The 19,282-nt window shown below is 38.4% G+C and overlaps 1 protein-coding gene across 4 annotated transcripts in view; it reads right to left on the bottom strand.

The window, feature by feature from the left end:
- Positions 1 to 19,282, bottom strand: part of GRIK2 (glutamate ionotropic receptor kainate type subunit 2) — a 650,966-nt gene that overhangs the window by 256,459 nt on the left and 375,225 nt on the right. For all 4 annotated transcript variants that reach the window (XM_060753092.2, XM_060753091.2, XM_060753090.2 and 1 more), the window contains exons 8-10: positions 17,707 to 17,850; positions 15,058 to 15,165; positions 9,413 to 9,526 (exon numbers count right to left, since the gene is read on the bottom strand). In XM_060753092.2, coding sequence (XP_060609075.1) covers positions 9,413 to 9,526; positions 15,058 to 15,165; positions 17,707 to 17,850 — 366 coding nt within the window. The remainder of the gene's footprint in view (positions 1 to 9,412; positions 9,527 to 15,057; positions 15,166 to 17,706; positions 17,851 to 19,282) is intronic.

Below are 19,282 nucleotides of genomic sequence, written 5' to 3' on the forward strand. Positions count from 1 at the left end.
CCACAATTTACACAGAGAGCCCGCATAATCCACTCTACATCCTGGTGCGGTTTGGAAGAATTTGAAAATGGATGATGGGACTTGCAGTCACTTCACTCACTTCCTGAGACCACTGAGATCCTTGCCAATGACTGATCAAGACCAAATTTGGCACACAGAGTCCCCATGACCCACTCTACATCCTGGTGCACTTTTGAGGAGGACAGACCATGGATGATGGGACTTGAAGTACCACCACTCCCTTCCCAAGACAGCTGCAACCCTCATCTAATGTCTGATCAAGATCAAACTTGGCACACAGAGCCCCCATGACCCACTCTGCATCCTGCTGCAGTTTGAAGGAGGATCGACTTTGGATGATGGGACTTACAGTACCATCACTCACATTCTGAGACCGCTGTTAACCTCATCCAATGTCTGATCAGGACCAAACTTGCCACATAGACCTCTCATGACCCACTTTACCTCCTGGTGTGTGTTTGGCTGGGGATAGACCATGGATTATGAGACTTGCAGTACTTTTGCGCAATTCCTGAGACCACTGCAACGCTCATCCAATTACCGATAAAGACCAAACTTGGCATACTGAGTCTCCATGACGCACTCTACATCCAGGTGCAGTTTGAAGGAGGGTGCACCATGGACGATGGGACTTGCAATACCTGCACTCCCTTCCTAAGACCATTACAACTGACAACAATGATGGATCAGGACCACAATTTACACAGAGACCCAGCATGACCCACTCTACATCCTGGTGCGGTTTGGAAGAATTTGACAATGGATGATGGGACTTGCAGTACCTTCACTCACTTACTGACACCACTGCCACCCTCATCTAATGACTGATAAAGACCAAACTTGGCACACAGAGCCCCCATGACCCACTCTATATCCTGCTGCTGTTTGTAGGAGGATGGCCCATGGATGATGGGACTTCAGGTACCTTCACTCACTTCCTGAAAATAATGCAGCCATTATCCAAAGACCAATAAAGTCCAAACTTGGCATACAGAACCGCCATTACCCACTTTCTCTAATAACCCGGGCAACGCCGGGTCCCCAAGCTAGTATATAATAAAGAAGAGTGTTTGTATCGGACAGAGGAAGGGCGGTGTATGTGGCAGCGTTCTGATTGGCTGCCGCTGTGGTGCTATTTCCATATGGTCTCTGATTGGCCAGGTTCAATAGGAGCCCCTGGTGGAGAAGAGGGTTCATGGCAGAAACGGGGCATGACAGAAGGAAATTTGCATATGGTCTTTGATTGGCCAGCCTCAAATCCAAGATTCCGAGATGAGAAAGAGAGGAAAAGAAAGGCCGGGGCCTGGGTCAGAACACTACCAATACAGATCGAAATAGGCACACAGAGCCCCCATCACCCACTCTACATCCTACTGCAGTTCGGAGGAGCATGAACCATGGATGATGGGACTTGCTGTACCACCACTCACCACATTCTGAGACCGCTGTTAACCTTATCCAATGCCTGATCAGGACCAAACTTCGCACATAGACCTCTCATGACCCACTTTACGTCCTGGTGTGGTTTGGCCGGGGATGGACCGTGGATTATGGGACTTGCAGTACCATTGCTCAATTCTTCAGACCACTGCAACCCTAATCCAAATACCAATAAATACCAAACTTGGCACACTGAGACTCCATGACGCACTCTACATCCAGGTGCAGTTTGAAGGAGGATGCACCATGGACGATGGGACTTGCAGTACCTGCACTCCCTTCCTAACACCATTACAACTGCCAAGAATGATGGATCAGGACCACAATATACACAGAGACCCAGCATGACCCACTCTACATCCTGCTGCGGTTTGGAAGAATTTGACAATGGATGATGGGACTTGCAGTCACTTCACTCACTTCCTGAGACCACTGAGACCCTCGCCAATGACTCATCAAGACTAAACTTGGCACATGGAGCTCCAATGACCCACTCTACATCCTGCTGCAGTTTTGGAGAAGGGTGGACCATGGATGATGGAACATCCAGTACCTTCACTCACATTCTGAGACCTCTGCAAACCTCATCCAATGACGGATCAAGACCAAACTTGGCACATAGACCTCTCATGACCCACTTTACGTCCTGGTGTTATTTGGAAAACTTTGGAGATGGATGATGGGACTTGCAGTACCTTTGCTCACTTCCTGAGACCACTGAGACCCTCGCCAATGACTAATCAAGACTAAACTTGGCACATGGAGCTCCAATGACCCACTCTATATCCTGCTGCAGTTTGGAGGAGGACAGACCATGGATGATGGGACTTCAAGTACCTCCACTCCCTTCCAAAGATTGCTGCAACCCTCTTCTAATGACCAATCAAGACCACACTTGACACAGAGAGCACAAAAGACCCACTCTACATCCTGCTGCAGTTTTGGAGGAGGGTTGACCATAGATGATGGGACTTGCAGTACGTTTACTCACTTACTGAAACCACTGCAACCCTAATCCAATGACTGATCAAGGCCAAACTTAGCACACAAAGCCCCAATGACCCACTCTACATCTTGGTGCAGTTTGGAGGAGGACAGACCGTGGATGATGGGACTTCAAGTACCTCCACTCCCTTTCCAAGATTGCTGCAACTCTCATCCAATGACTAATCTAGACCAAACTTAGCACACAGAGCCCCCGTGACCCACTCTACATCCTGCTGCAGTTTTGGAGGAGGGTTGACCATGGATGATGGGACTTGCAGTATGTTTACTCACTTACTGAAACCACTACGACCCTAATCCAGTGACTGATCAAGACCAAACTTAGCACACAGAGCCCCCATGACCCACTCTAAATCCTGCTGCAGCTTGGAGGAGGGTTGACCATGGATGATGGGACTTGCAGTACCTTCACTCACTTACTGAAACCACTGCCACCCTCATCCAATGACTCATAAAAACCAAATTTGGCACACAGAGCCCCTATGACCCACTCTATATCCTGCTGCTGTTTGGAGTTCCTTCACTCACTTCCTGAAAACAATGCAGCCATTATCCAATGACCAATAAAGACCAAACTTGGCATACAGAACTGCCATTACCCACTTTCTCTAATAACCCGGGCAGCGCCGGGTCCCCAAGCTAGTCATAAATAAATACAAAATCTCTCTTTTGTTCTAAATTCAGTGTTCAGAAACATTGCCTTCTGATTTTCAACAGGTACTATTTGAAACAACACAGCAAAGGTACTATGATTCCACTTTATCTGTGATGGTTCCATCCCATAAAATTGAGAAATTAAGCAAAGGTTGTTTAGAATTCTTAGCCAGAATGCTTTAATGCTTCAAAAACACTTAAAACCCAGGAATTCCACAGGATGCAGCACTGCAGTAAAAGTGGAATCATAGTTCCTTAGTTCAGTCGTTTGTCAGAAGTACTTTAGTTAGAAACTAGTTTCATGGAACTTTAAGACAAAAATGAAAGAATGGGGTGGAAATTCTCATTTCTAAGTGACTTTCTGGCTACATATGCATAGTGATTAATATGAATAAAATTCCTTTATTTTCTTCCTCACCCCAGAAAGCCACAAAACCCAGAATACAGTATTCTACTTTGACCAGGACCTCTTTGTGCAGTTCTCACCGATACACTATGTTTGGAAAGTTACTTTACTTGGGAAGATTTAAAGCAGTCTTTTTTTAAAAAAAATCCCATAAAGGAGTTTTAAAACTGCAGACTGAGCAAATAGGCATTTAATTCAGTCCTGGTCACAACTAGAATTCTATTTCTATTCAAATTCCAGTCATGTTTTCTTTAATTAGCATCTACAACAATTAATAGAATATATAAATATCATACAATTCCCTCAGTTGTTTTTTTTTTGTTTTGTTTTTTGGTCTTTTCATTGTTGATGCATCCCCCGCTTCTTTTAGTCAGTGTAAGAAAAATATTTGGTGTCTACTTTAAAAATAAAAGTAAAGTTCAGGAAAAATTTTTGAAAAAGACATTATTGGTACCATTTACAGATTGAAATTCACTTTATTAATTTAGGAATATAACATTAGGGATAATATTATTTCAAAAATTGCTTTAGAAAAGAATGGGCACAGTAACATGCCATAATCATTCATAACTAAATATCCTGGAGCATCCTCCTACCATTGTTCAGCTATGAGTGGCTTCATCTTGTCATTATATGAATTTTTCTAAAAGTAACTTTACAAAGTATAGTTTTAAATTACAATTCATTGACTATCTTCTTCCCCTTTTCTTGCCTCCTTTGTCAATATTTGTAAATACTTCTTCCCATGGGCTAAAACATCATCTACAGTTTTTATATAAATATAAAGCATGAAATAAATAAAAAAAACAGGAAAAGAGTTCACAGTAAGCAAAGTCCTCCTCTGGGCAAAAATTCAAGATTTTTGGAAAATTGCATCCTGCCTGATACAGTATAAAACATTGTGCTCTGAGGCAAGGATGAGATGTTTTGAGAGCCAGTAATATACCTAGCCAGAAATGCCTCGTACACAAACACCCTCCAGTTCTGTAGCAAAGATAAATTATTTAGAGCTCCTAGTCATGTCAGCCCATATTGACTTTGTATCCCAGTGGAGTGGTACAGAAACCATAAGCAATCCAAGTTCAGCTCACTTGAAAGTTTATATCTGACCTGGCTTCTTGAAAAAAGTGATAAGACATAGAACTGACCCCAGAATAGTCTCCAAAATGCTGAAGCCTTTTAGTTTATCTATTGCCACTGGGTTAAAACACTTAAGGTCAGCCATATTGCACTGTATAATGTTGTCACCTTTACAGTATTTAACAAGCAAGGGAAGATACATATGACAATTTGATAATTTTATTTACAAAAGCAAGTGCTCAGTAGAATTTATTTTCTTACTCCTGTTTAGTGATGCAATTGTGTGCTTTAATGTGGCTCAACTGTGATTGATTCATTAAAATGGAACACTTTTAGCCAAAATACCTACAATATTCATTCTATCTCCATATTAATCTAAACAGAGTTAAGAACATTGCAAATACGATTTTTCTTCAATTTTCTCAGATATAATGTTCTCAGATGAGTACATTTTCCTTTGGTGCCTTCCCTTTCCACTTGTCTATACCTAGATGTATATTTTCTCTCTCTTTCTGTCCACATATATTAAGGTAGTCTAAAGCTGAGTTTATATGGTCATGAAAACCCATACTCACCCTTAGTTGAGTCTTGATTGGTGTTCCTTTACTTCTAGTGAGTATTGTGGGTTATAAAGGGTTAATCTTTTGCACCAATGTAAGTTAAATCAATAGATGTGCTGGAGTTTCCTTGAAACTTTAGAGTAGCTTCAGGGCAGTGTGGATAGCAGTATTGGGTGGTGTTAGTGGGACACCACTACCTTCTCTGTGCTCATCATTACAAGGAAAAGTAATTGGATCATGCTCATATAACCCCATGGCCAGGGAAAAAACGGGGAGATTGGTCACCTCCATTTTCCTGGTTCTGTGGGCACCTCTACCAAAGTTGGAATAGGGTGCCCATGATGGCCAGGAGCTAACATAGATGTTTGTGGCCAGACAGGAGGTGATGTGAAGCCCAGCCCCCCTTGAAAAGAAGAAAGGAAAGGTTCCCAAGAACAGAAAGGGGGGCTGCCTAGCCAAAAACAATTTTTGGGAGGCTCCAATGAAATTTGGATACCAACAATGGATTACCCTCCAGCCAAATTGTACACGCTTATTAGGCATACCATCCACCTTCTTCCCAGCTGGCACTGATTCCATTCTATCCTTCAGAGGACACATTCCTGCATGGAAGAGGGAACTCAATCAAAGTAGCGGAAACACAAGGATAAAAACCCTTCAGTAGTTGCAAAATAAAAGGAAGGAGTCTTGTTGCTCCTTTAAGACCTACTAATTTATTTCATAATTAGCTTTGGTTTTCTACTTGTTACTTCTAAGGAATTACAAGGCATGTTGCAAGAAATCTAACTGTAAAAGTGGAGACTATTTTCTTAAACACATTCCCCACCTCCTCTCTTATCCTTGAAAGCTTTTATTCTACATGAGCAGAATACAGTATTGAGCTCCACTGCTAACACATTTCTGCAATAGAAAGGACTGTGAAATGAAAAATGAGGAGGCGTTCCATGACGCCTTGTATGCTGCTCAGTGAAGAAGATCGAAGCAAAACCATCAGTTGTTAAACAACAATTGAAAGCCATTATCCAGAGGCAGAATGATGCCATATCAGAGACTCAGAGTTTTTATCAAAGAAACTTCCAACAAACTACTTTTGCAAAAGGCAGCAAAAGAAAAAAAAAGAATTATGAAAAAAGAAAAAGATATGGATCTCATAAAGAGCCAACAACACAATGATGAATAAATTTTGATAAATGGGAATCTGTGAAAGCATATGCTGTAGCAAATTTGCTTACAGCTTTGCAAACCAGACCCAAAACTTGTATACTTTGGAAGCAAATCCCATTCATTTAAGTGACTTTTACAATCAGTCAAGATTGCTGAGCATTGAAACCTTTATTGGGCTGTCAACACTAAGACCTGTTTTCTGTTTACAAACCATGCTTCTTTGCAGCCTGTAGACATGGAACTGGGGACATGATTCTTTTTCATGCCACTGTCAGTGCCCTCTTCATTCTCCTTTTTTGGGTGGCATCTGTGGAATCATGTGGACCACTAACTGCCTTCTAGAGCTGGCCCACTGGATGGCCTGGCCAGATTTGCAGGTAAGTCTTAGAAAAGGTATTCAGAAGGTGATTTCTTCAACTAGGTCTGCTGTTAAGACTTATTGGGAGGGTGTCTCTGGCCTTTAACCTCATTCTGTTGTGAAACACTCCTGTCCATCCCCACCCCACCCCCCATTAGATGTAACTGAATTTTTCACAACTTGCTATAATAATCTGGCAATTGCCACCTATAGGGTCACATGAATTGTTAACTACAAACTAGCGGACCTCATAATCCATGGGGTTTCAATTTATTCCCTGACAAAAAGCGTCTGTACAGGAGTTAACTATAAATTGTATGATTTTAACTGTATTTGTGTTTAGATTGGCTGTAGTAATGCTGGAGCGGCCTAAGTCAGAGGAGTCCTCCATGTGCGTTGCCATGGAGACCGATGCAGGAGAGAGGGAAGTGGGAGGAGCTTAGAGGGGAGAGTTTGAAAAAACGACAGTTAAAAATCAGTTAGGGTTTAGGTTTAGAGGGGTGAGCAGTCAGGAGTTAGGTTCAGATGAGTGAGGAGTTAGGAGTTGGGAGAGAAGGAAAGGAAAGGTGGCGGAGTGACTTGTGAAGCAAAACTTTGAGGCTTTGAAAAGCTGGGTTTGGCTATTGGATGTTTCTCAGGCTAGTGCAGCCGAATGGTGAAACATAGCTGGTATTCTTTTAGCCTAAGGAGAGGCTAAAGAATAGTTTACTTATTATTTGATCTACGGAGGATCAACTAAGGGAAACATCCCTGTATGGAAACTTTGTCTGAAATAAGTGCTCTACGTCAGAGAGATACTGTGTTACTTGAAAGAATGAACGGTTAAAGTTACAAGTATTATTCCAAGTGCAACAAGGAAAAGTTACGTCTTGCAACCACACGCTGTGTACTTAATAAAATTGTTAACTTTTATTTGAAGATTGCCTCAGCTCCGTCTATTCTGGGTACAAAGTGCCATTTCTCACAATATTACAACTTACCTCATGTGGTGGCAGAAACGCAGGGAAAAGTAACCAAATAAATCTACATTCTTCTCTCCAGTCATGCTACAGTATATACAGTGTAATTACTACTAAGTTATTACTTTCTCAATAAAGGAGGAGGTGCAATTGAACAGCCTCCTTTCTAACTTGATGGTAAATTTGGTTCCTAATCGGCAACCTCCATTGCAAATCGGCTAAGTCTTTTTAAAATTGGGAACTGGGGTAAAATCTACTGAATACTGGTTCCTTTCAAATTGGTGGCAACAATAAATCATCCCTCAGCTCTCCTGCTTCTTTTCAGGGTCTTTTGTTCTATTGTTAATATATCTCATTGAGACTCTATTTCAGATGTATTTTTGACCAGACCAGATCATCAGTTGCAAAAACTCAAAAGGAGAGGATCCCCACTCCGAACAAGTAATTTTAAGGGATCTTGAGGTGAGAACAATAAGGAATAGCCTGTCTCAGAAGATGGCATGCCAATTTCCATGTGTGGTGAGGGGACCACACAGCAAGCCACAGAATCATTATCCCAGAATTCCCCTTTGCCTTCCCTGCAGGGCAATTCTGTTAATGTACTGGCAGACAGAGCAGATAACTGATGAGCTGGATCCATGCCTCCATGGAATGCCAAAATTCTGCTGAATCACTACTTACTAAAATTGTGGCTCTTCATCCAACATAAAGTGTTTGTATTGTCTGTCTTCCTCTGCCTCTTTCACTGAAAAGTCTATCACTAATGGTTCCTAATGGTTTCTTGCTTACATTTGTTAAATACTAATACTATTCTAGTATTCAACAAATTTAAGAAAGAAATCATTAGGAATGTTTTCTTAGCAACAATTCAGGGGAGTTTTGCCATTGTCTTCATCTAAGACTGTGAGAGAGTAAGCCTTACTGAAGGTCACCAGATGGCTTTCTACCAATGAGCAGAGAATCAGACCTTGTTCTTCCAGAATCCTACATCATCACTCAAACTATTACCTCCCTGTCTTTAGCAGTAAGAAAACCCCTGAATCTTTACCTCTTAGCATGAATTGTTTAACAGTTTCCATAATTTCTGCATAAATGAAATATCAGAATTGCTAATTTCAGAATTTTTAGTTTAAAAATGTTTTAAAGTATGAATTATATATTGCTTGCTCTCACTACGTGACTCTACATAAATAAACCACATTGTTTTAGGGGGTTCTTAGTATCAGGTATGTATACAGTTGAAATTTAATAAATATTTGTGTTGGTTTATATTCTTTCCATTGTGTTACAAGATTAAATTCTGCAAAAGCAGCAAAAAAAAAGAACCCCAAAAGCTAAATCTGGAAATCTAAGGAAAAAATGAGTGAAAGAACTAATTACTATGTTTGAAAAACAAATATTCTGGGTCAGTGTATCAGCCCTCCCCCCTCCCTCTCTGTATTTTTTCTGCAATCTAACAATTATGTTATCTACTTAACCTTTTCTAAAAATGGAAGGAATCATAAAAATGCTAAAAGGCTTCTCAGCTGAGATTATAGCATTGAAATAAAAATGAATATGTCAACATTGTAGACAGAACAAAATCCCATAGCTGAATTAACATTTTAGATCGTTTGTTATACAGTAATTGCTAAACAACAAAACACTTCTTACTAGCCATTATGACTGTAAGCACTGTGTCTTTTCTGAACAATTTTCATCTACAAATGAATTTCTGCAAAGCAATTGCACATTTGATCACTTACCAAGATGGATGATTACTTACCAAAATGGTGGTTACAGTTAAAGAACGATTAGACAGGGAGTCAGTAATGTTTGCTGGTTTTCCTTTCTGATTCTCAGTCATATTAAGGCCACTTGCAGGATCCCAAGTTCCAATCTATAAAACAGCATAGGCACTTACATATTGTCCATGAGTTCTTTTTAGGCCACTAGGACAGAACAGTGTAAGGAAAAGTTAAGTCTCCTAACATTTTTAATTTACCTCTACTACAATTTCTGCTATCATTCTTTTAAAAGCAGCTTGATTAAAATGTGATTCACAGCACTACAAAATACATCTACTGGAGTGTGACATTCAAGGTGAAAATTATGCATAGAGTTCTAAGTGCTTAATTTTTCATTTCAAACTTCTGTCTTCCTAAGATAAAAACAGGTGTCATGTTTGATCACTTGTGTGATTTCACTCCATGCCACAAAATAGTGTGGATGTGTGAGATCAGTTTGCTGTCCTCAGGTGGGAGAGGCCATTAAAGTGATATCAGACAAGCCATGTCTGACATAGAGGAGGAAAGGGGTGTGGAGCAAGGATATTATTTAAGGACTGCTCCATCCCCTTTCATCCCTCTTGGATCTGCATCTGGTATCTTCCACCATACATTTGTTCATATTTTGTCTTAATATTAAGAAACTCATTTTTTTCAGTACATATGAACATTAGGAAAACTACAACTTGTTCTCTGAGAACATAGAGCATTTCCACACAGGCAAAAAAATGCAGCTGGAACCAGCATAAAAATGCCAGTTCTGAGTCACATTTTATCTATATTAGGCAACCCTAAGTGGGAGACTGCCCAGACAGCCCAAACATGCTGAAACTGGTTCAGCAGGGCCATACATGGGCTGGGTTTCCTACCTTTCCTGCACCTTCATTATTCCCTTCCAAACCACCCACCCACACACACACAAAATCATTTCTTACCATTGTTGTGAGCTTGTACTTCCTGATTCTGTGTTATGCAGGAAGCTATGGAGCCTGGATGCAGTAAAAGACCTCCCCTCCTCCAAAGCTCAGTCACTTCCTACATGACACAGAATCAGGAGGTACAGACCCTGTAACAATAGAAAGGCATGATTTTCTGTAGTTCTTTGGGGGGAGGATGAGGGTTCTGGGGAGGTAGAAAGGCATTGCTGTCCAACCTCCTCATGCTTCCTAGGCCAAGGAGCAACAAGATTGCTATGGGAATGCAATGTTGGATTCCACATTGAGATGTGTTGGATTTTCTTGGGTGATTCAGACCTTTCCCAGTGTTTTTTAACCTGGGGTCAAGCCGGATTAAGTGGCTTATCCTGGGTTAAATTGCAGTAGACCAGTGGTTCTCAACCTGGGGTCCCCAGATGTTTTTGGTCTTCAACTCCCAGAAATCCTAACAGCTGGTAAACTGGCTGGGATTTCTGGGAGTTGTAGGCCAAAAACATCTGGGGACCCCAGGTTGAGAACCACTGTAGTAGACTGTTGCTGTGTGGTGTGGCTGCATCAGGCTAATGCACTTACTACATTGCATGAAATGCAAATGGTTTACTGAAACTCAGATACCATTTCTAGCTACTTGTGAAACTTTTATTTCCATCAGCCACCTCCCTTTCAAGTTACACAAATTTATTGATATGCAAACTCTACAGTTATATTTTGTCTCATTTATGTACTGTTCTCCAGAAAAGACTGCCAGTTCAAATTCTCCATCCTTCAAATATCAAGGTTTTGTGGCTGGGTCTTTATTCTGTGGTACCCAGCAAAAGAGCAGGAAATGTGAGAGTGAAAACTGCTTAGAAAAGAAAGATTTGTGTCTATTTTTTTTTTCTGGCATCTGAGGCTTAAAGCCCCAGAAAGATCATCTGGACACCCTCTCTCCCTCTTAAAGTTTGAAAAATCATAGTTGGATCCAGATCTCAATTGAAGGAAGTTATGAATAGGGGGAAATGGTAAACCTTATGGGTGTGCTATCTCAGGAGTTCTACATAATTCCAATTTTAGGTGTTTCCTATTTTATTGCTTGACTGGTTATTATCACCATTCTTGTCCTACTCGTAATGAATCTGAATCTGCAGAATAATTTTATCTCATGGTTGTGGTTGCATCATTGATGGCAAAATGAGTGCTGTGCTTTGGCATTTGAAGCCATCCTCTTAATTATATATTTTGTTTCTCTCTCTCTCTTTCCTGTTTGTTACTCACACGATCCTTTCACAGTTTGGTTGGCATCTTAGGAGAGAGTAGCAGGTTTTGAATGAGCATGCTAGTAGTAGTGTAATTGACAATACTGAATATTTCACACCATTAAATGTTGTGAAAAAATAAAATGTTGCTTCATATAACCCAAATAGTCAGGAATCCTGTTTGTTAGCTCCAACTAGCATAGAGTCACCCAATCAATTGTTAAATTGTGACTCAACACATAGGAAAATTCCAATGATTCAATACGTCTACTCTTCTCAGAAGCAACCATAAAATTGTTTGCAATTAACTGAATATAATTATCAAAGCAGATAATGTGGGATTTTATACAGCTGTGTAGAAGGGACCTGGGTTGAAATTTCCATTCAGCTATCAAATACAGTACTAACTAGTCTGCACAACTTCAAATCCCAACATGTTGTATGTGACCTTACTTTTTTCCCCAGTGTGTTTGCACTTAATATTTGACACTTTAGTACCTATATGGAAATATATTTCTGGGGTGCTCTGCAGTCTGATTGTGTTGTAACTACTGTAAATTGACCATGGTATCCTTCTGGGGTGGCTCTCCAGAATGGGTCTGGGGGGGGGGGGGGCATTGCATTATTGTTGTTGTTAAATAATTTCAGATTATTTGTAAACATGGCCACCTCAGTTGACTGTATTTCATTGCAAGTAGTTTCACATTTGTTATAACCAACTCCCAATATATTAATGTTAATTAAGTCATTTCAGGTATTTTTTTCCATTTTATACATCAATACAGCTACAAACACTGGGTCATTCTATCTACATAATCTGCCCCATATATTTATTATCATCTATAATTTTCATTACATTTACTAATGGGTTTCCAGACAAATTTCAATCTACATGAGAGCTTTCCTATCAAAACCAATTTGCATATTTTCCAAGTAAGCATTATGAAACATGATTTAAATGGTTTACTGAAACTCATATACTATATCCTGTATTTCCTTTCTTTCATTTATTTTGAAACCTATTCATCAAAGTTGTTTACAGTGATGGTTTTACATCCATCTAATCTTGAAAATCTTCTGTAGATGTTTTCTTCTCTGTCCTGCTTCCTCTGCAAACATTAACTGAGATTTCCCTAATATTGTATGTCTATTCTTTGGCTTACCCTGTATACTCATATTTACGTCTAGAAATTTTAGTCAAAAAAATTAAACCAAAAAAACTTAGGTCAACGTATCTATGGGTCAATGGGAGTACTGTATTTTAACTCTCTTTGAAAAAAGGAACTATCATCTTCTCTGGGAAGAACAGCAAAAGGCAAAAGCATAGTCCATTCTAAAATAAGCACCAACCCACTTTACTCTCTCTGCCTGGCACCACTTCCGGTCTTCTTGAATGCCTGTGTAGGGAAATTGATGGTTGATCTCCTGAGTTGATATTGGTGCTTTCACCTCTCTGTGGAATGACCCTTGATTTATCCACAGGTCATATCAAAATCTTGGCCCCACAACCTACCCTCAACTTATTTATTTGAAGAAACTTTTCTGTGCTGTAGAAAAGAACCTTCAAATTTCATACTGTTGTATCTCCTCCCTTCAGTTCCCCAAAATGCCCAGTAGATTTTTCTGCCTGAAAGGAAGCAGATCTACCCTATCCATGATCATATCATATCAAACTGGCAGCTGACCCAATCCAACATGACAGCATTTTTATTTTATCTGGGGATACCACACTTGCTGGTGCAGGAGAAGACAGGATAATTCTGGCTTTCATTACTTCATCTCTGTTCTATTTCCTAAAGAGAGATGCTCATATCATCTAATGGTAGGGCAGCCTTTATCTTTTAAGTGTCATTGTTCTAAATACAATGCCATACTTCTTGAGATTCTATATATTGCAAGATTCTTACAATATATGTGCCTCACATCAAGATCACAATTAATGCCCTGAATATTTTATTAATTACTTTTTAATACATCCATTAAATGTATATGATAACATGAGGCAGCAAAGTGGTGGCAGTAAGAACACAAAGCAGATGGATTCTAGGGTCAGGACTCCATGATTTTCATACTTGTCGAGCAGATGCCCCCTTTACCACAAAGACCTGGAAGTGGATAACCAGTAAGTCCCAGGAATAATAATAAAACTTTATTTATAACCTGCCCTTTCTTCCCAAAGGGACTCAGGGCTGTTTACAGAAATAACAAAAATTGCAAACTTTCTATGCCCAAAAACAAATTATTGACAATCAAGGAAAAACATGAAATAAAATAAATTCAATATAACTTATAAACAACCGAAAGCAAGGGTAAACTATATAAACATAATAAGCACAAAGGAAGGTTAACCATAAGGAATACAGTCACCTCCTAATTTGAAGATACACATCCAGATGTGTAGGAGGCAATCCATCATTTGGAGGCCAAAATATCTCAATTATATGGGGATACCTGGGGCTTTAAAAACAGGCTGATAAGTAAGTGGAAACAGGCAGCATTACACCCACCCATGTTGCCCTTAAGAGATCATTTTTATTTGATGTGAATATATCTACACATAACACTGCCATGGTTATGTCTAGCTCAACCTTGACCTTTATCTAATGATTAATATGTTTTATGGGGTGGGAAAAACATGTCCCACTAGAAGTATATGAATGAATATTCCCATCATTTCTACAATTGGCTAGCCTGCTAGGAAATCATTATTTCATTCCTATTGCTACCATTTATTTCCCAACTTCCTTCAAATGATCTCAAGATAGCATTCATTATCACTTTATTCTCATCACATCCTTACAAAGTAGATCATGTTGAAAGTGTATGTGTGACTGACCTAGGAGGCAATTGTAGAGGCAAGTCCCAGTCTAACCTCTACACCAACAATATCTTGAGGCCATGGGGAGCCAATTCCAGCTATTCAGTATATATTAGCTCCAAAAGCAAAAAAAGAACCCCAATGTATCTTTACCCAGGAATATGCATGGATCCATGGGGATTACTTTAATAACAATTGCTTTGAATAGTAGAACCTGGGTCCCTTTTTTTTTTGGAGCTAGAGTGGAATACAAATAAAGTTATTATTATTATTATCCTTACTATTATTAACCAGTCTGCACTGAATCTCTTCCCAGCTATAAAAGTGTTTTGCCATGTACCTGGCCAGACTATTTCTTAAAGAATACAAGTGATTTTCAGAACTGCACATGAAAGTTTATATAAATAAAGCAATTATTTAAACAAACTGCAAGTCAATATGGGATGAAACCTTACCTCTTTAGGTATGAAATATGAATCAATAAAATTGAAATAGATGTGTTATTAAATTATCAGACTAATATTCTTTAATATACTACATGGTGATGCTACCTTAGTGCATATTTTAGTTCTACTATTCAGGACAAGTTTAGATTTATTTATTTTTTACTTTTTATATAACAACTGAAAGAAAGAAAACTGAAATATCTCAAATACCTTTTCAAGACCTTCTTCCTTAAGGCTAATCACATCTAAGTCAAAATCTGTCCTTAAGCCATTAGTTTTGTTGAAAGTTATCCTGCCAGTGAGGCCTTCCCAGTGAGCCTAAGAAAACAGAGAAGAAATTAATCTGGTATGTAAACAATAAGAAAGACAGAGAAAGAGACAGAGAGAATGAATAAATTAATAACCACCAAAATGGAAATATTAATTATTCATTACATTTAAATCATTTTTCTAATGGCCATTTTTTTAAAAAAAATCTTATTCACTACTTGGATTTTCAGCATTTTTTAAATCATAAAACTAACTTCCTTTTAATCTCTGCATACAATTCCTTAATAGCATTTTATTCTTCTGAGTGTGTGCACATTGCATATACATGTACGCACATGCCGAAACTACATCATGTTGAGGATGATAAAAAAGCTGACGTTTCACATTACATTAAGGGGTTTGATTATTGTTTAACTGATCTTTATGTTCCACTGTAGCAATACTCATTAATGGGTATATTCAGCCTGGGCATCCCTATCATATTTGTATTATCACATTAAGAAATAAAATCAAAGGTAATATGCTATGGCATTCCACATGTTATTTTGAACTTATTTTTGTGTTCTATCTGTAATAGAGGGGGAAAAATTGGTGTTTAGCATGTAGGGAACTACATCAATATTCCCCCCGCCCCCTGTTTGGCAAATCTACAAAAGTATGCACAAAGTTTGCATCGCTGCCCTGGAATTGTCTTGATTTTTTTTAAAAAAAATTACTCAAGACAAAGCTATATCTTCTAAACCTTTCTTTAACATCTTACTTTCTATAACATATATTTTCTCATTCAATTTTACTATAGGATTAGTTGTATGAAAACCTGTTACTAATCGCTTGTTTTGAACCCCAGGACACTTTTTAAACAAAAGACAATGACTCTGTTCTAGTAGAAATAGATAAGTTTAAAAGTGCCCAATGTTTAGGAAAATCAAGGTTTTCAGACTTTCTGCCTAGAGCTTGGAATATTTTTTCTTAAATGTTTGAAAGGCAACAAGTTTCTGTTATATGTTGCAGCACTGAGAGAGTAACTCATTACATTACTTGTTCCCAGTCTGCTGCTTTTCTTTAATATCGTTTACATACCAATGATTTCTTTTGGGATCCAAAACGAAGTTTGAACTTGACCCCATATTTCTAGATCAAACTACAAGTTGAACATCCCTTATTCAAAATTCCAAAATCCAGTTTGAGTATCCAAAATGCTTGTGGCTAAAATTGTTTAGAATTTGTTTTGGTTTTTTTTTAAAAAAAGGATTTTGGAATACTTGTATATGCATATATGTACCTAATGAGATCTCTTAGGGTGTATTCTACCCTGTATAATCAATGCAGTTTGACATGAATTTAACTGCTATGGCTCTATACTATGAAATCTTGGGAGCTTTTGTTTTACAGCATGGAGCCATGGCAATTGAAATGGCATAACACTGCATTAATTCTGCAGTGTAAATGTGTCTTTGTAGGTGGAATCCAAGCCTGAACATGAAATTCATTTATGTTATTCATACATAAAGCCTGAAGGTTTTATTTCTCATGTTGGAAGTGAATTGAGGGTACAATTACAATGTGTATAAAAACACAAACAAAGTTAAAAACTTGGCATTATGCTAAATGGAGTGCCTCTGGTGCCGCTGTGATATGGTCTTCCATTGTGCATGTGGCAGGGTTAGGTTGCATTGTAGTAGTTATTTTATACAATATCTTAAATAAATTTGCGAAAGAAACACAGTTGGTATGCATTGAAGCGAAGCAAAGATGTCACTAACTCAGCTAGTCAAGTGGACATTTTCAGATTTTGAAGTATTTTAAATGTTGGAATTTCAAATAATGAATGTTTAACTTGTGCTACAAAATTCAAATTGATCCACATAGTTGTATGCACACAAAATAAAGGAATTTTGTGTTTAAACTTAAATCCCATCTCCAAGATACCTCATTATGTAGATATATGCAAATATAGGTATTACAAAATCAGAAAATTCCAAAATTCAAAATGCTTCTGACCCCAATCATTTAGGATAAGGGATATGAACCTGTACCTAACAGGAAAATCTCTTACAAAAATAGAAAATGCAGCAAGCAACACCCAGTAATTTCATAAGACTGGGTATTGAGTAATCAACAGTCTTTACTTTTACATTATCTAATTATGTTCATTTTAAAACATTAAATAGTAGAAGTACAGACTTATGTAAAGGATAATTTGACGAAAAGTAATCAAGCTCATACAATGTGGATGCTATTAAAACTCAGGAAAGTGAAGAATGTATGGAGACATTAGGCAAAGTAAAAAAAGGATATTGCAAAGTTTAGTGCAAAAAATGTAAGCAGGAGCATCCTGTTGTGTTTATGTTTTATGATTTGCTGAGATGATATTGCCTAGTATAGCAAAATGACATCCCTTGTTCATTATACAACCTCTTATGGCTTTTGTGCCTTATTGTTCCACTTTGACATTTCACTGCACATTTTCTGCAAATTGACATATTTATCTTGACTACAAAGCTCAAGGCATAAAGGACTACAGATCCGAATTTCTACAGATGGACAACAGAGAAAGACTAAGCAGAGCAGATTTTATTGGTAATGTACCTCTTTAATGAGATTCATGAAGCGGGTCCCAAAGCGCCATGGTTTGTGCCGATTACACTGCAACGAACTGACAGTCATCTGTGGGAACTGCTGGACAGCCACTGACACCACATGAACAGCATCATACATTAAAGCTGCGTCCGTCTGAAATGAGAATGCAAGCAATGCTGTGAAAATGACCAACGGAAAGCGTGTGGCACATAGAAGGGAAAGACATGTCCTTCATGCTTCTGTTCATCATAGAGGAAATGAATTACAGTATAATTGGCTTATTAAACAAAGCCGTCACTGCTACGGGTCAAAGTACACATTACTTTAAAAGATGGCATTACCATTTATGTCTTTTTCGCTCTACTGCACAAGAAAAAGTATGTGGATTGGCTCTGGATTGGAAATGTAGTGTGGTGCAATGGGCACATTTGAAGGATATAGTCTTTTTTCTCCATCTGAAACAATTCCAAATTGCATTGGTGTCTACATGCTGGCAAGTAGCATAGCTCCCAAAAGATAATACATTTCCCCCTATTGATCCTTTCAAGGGCAAGATAGATCAAGATCACAGAAGGGAAACAGACCATTAATTTCTGCCTCTCTACTACCAAGTCAAAGCAAATGTCTCTCTCTCTTGCTCTCTCTCTCTATATATATGTGTGTGTGTGTTTGTATTTGAAAACAGAAAATAAAATGTAGCTGCTAGGTATCTCTTTAATGTAGGTGTAAAGAACATGTGGTTTTCCAGATGTTGGACTGCAACTGCCATCAGTTCCCACCAATACAGACAAAAGTGAGAGATTATGCAAGTTGTACACAACAGCTGCTGGTCAGATATGTTCTGATGTATATTTATAAAGGCTTTGATTCAAATAACACACCAGTTTCATTGCAGTTTAACTGCTGGAATCCTGAAATGTGTCATTTGGTGTGGTAATTAGAATTCTGTATTAATTCAGGGGAGTGGACTAGAGCACTCTAGCCTACAATTCTTAAGTAATTCACCGAACTGCAAATCTTAGGATTCCATTGGTCAGAGCCATGGCAGTTTAAAATGGGATCAGACAGGTGTATTATGAAGTACAGATACACAGTGACTCCAGATACACAAGATACTTTCCAAAATTCTAAAGGCTTGCCAACAAACAAAGATGAGAAGTATAGACATTACAAGGGAAAAGTTTTGGTAGCTACTTTCGTCCTTATTTCTGTCTTCATAGAACTTGGGAAGAAGTACAACCCTTTAGTTTATTGCTATATTAATAATAAGGTACATCCACCTAGTATGTGTGTTCTGTACTTTTCTCCAGCTTTCTTTACCTTTTATTAGTATGGAAAAATACCTGAATACTTGAATTGAAAAGTGATTAAATATTTTTTAATTAAACATTATTGAGTGTCAGGGAAACATGAAGGAGAGAATCCTGGATTGCAAAAATCTTCAAGACTTATTCTAGGCAAATTACACTCTTGTTTCACAGAAAACAGCATTTTCTGTCTTGCACAAAATCATGTTTTCTTAGAAAAAGGTGTGAATTTAGCATAGAATTGTGGCATAGAATTGCAAATAGATTTCAAAAATTGT

This window comes from Anolis sagrei, chromosome 1 (genome assembly GCF_037176765.1).
Source record: "Anolis sagrei isolate rAnoSag1 chromosome 1, rAnoSag1.mat, whole genome shotgun sequence".
Lineage (NCBI taxonomy): Eukaryota > Metazoa > Chordata > Lepidosauria > Squamata > Dactyloidae > Anolis > Anolis sagrei.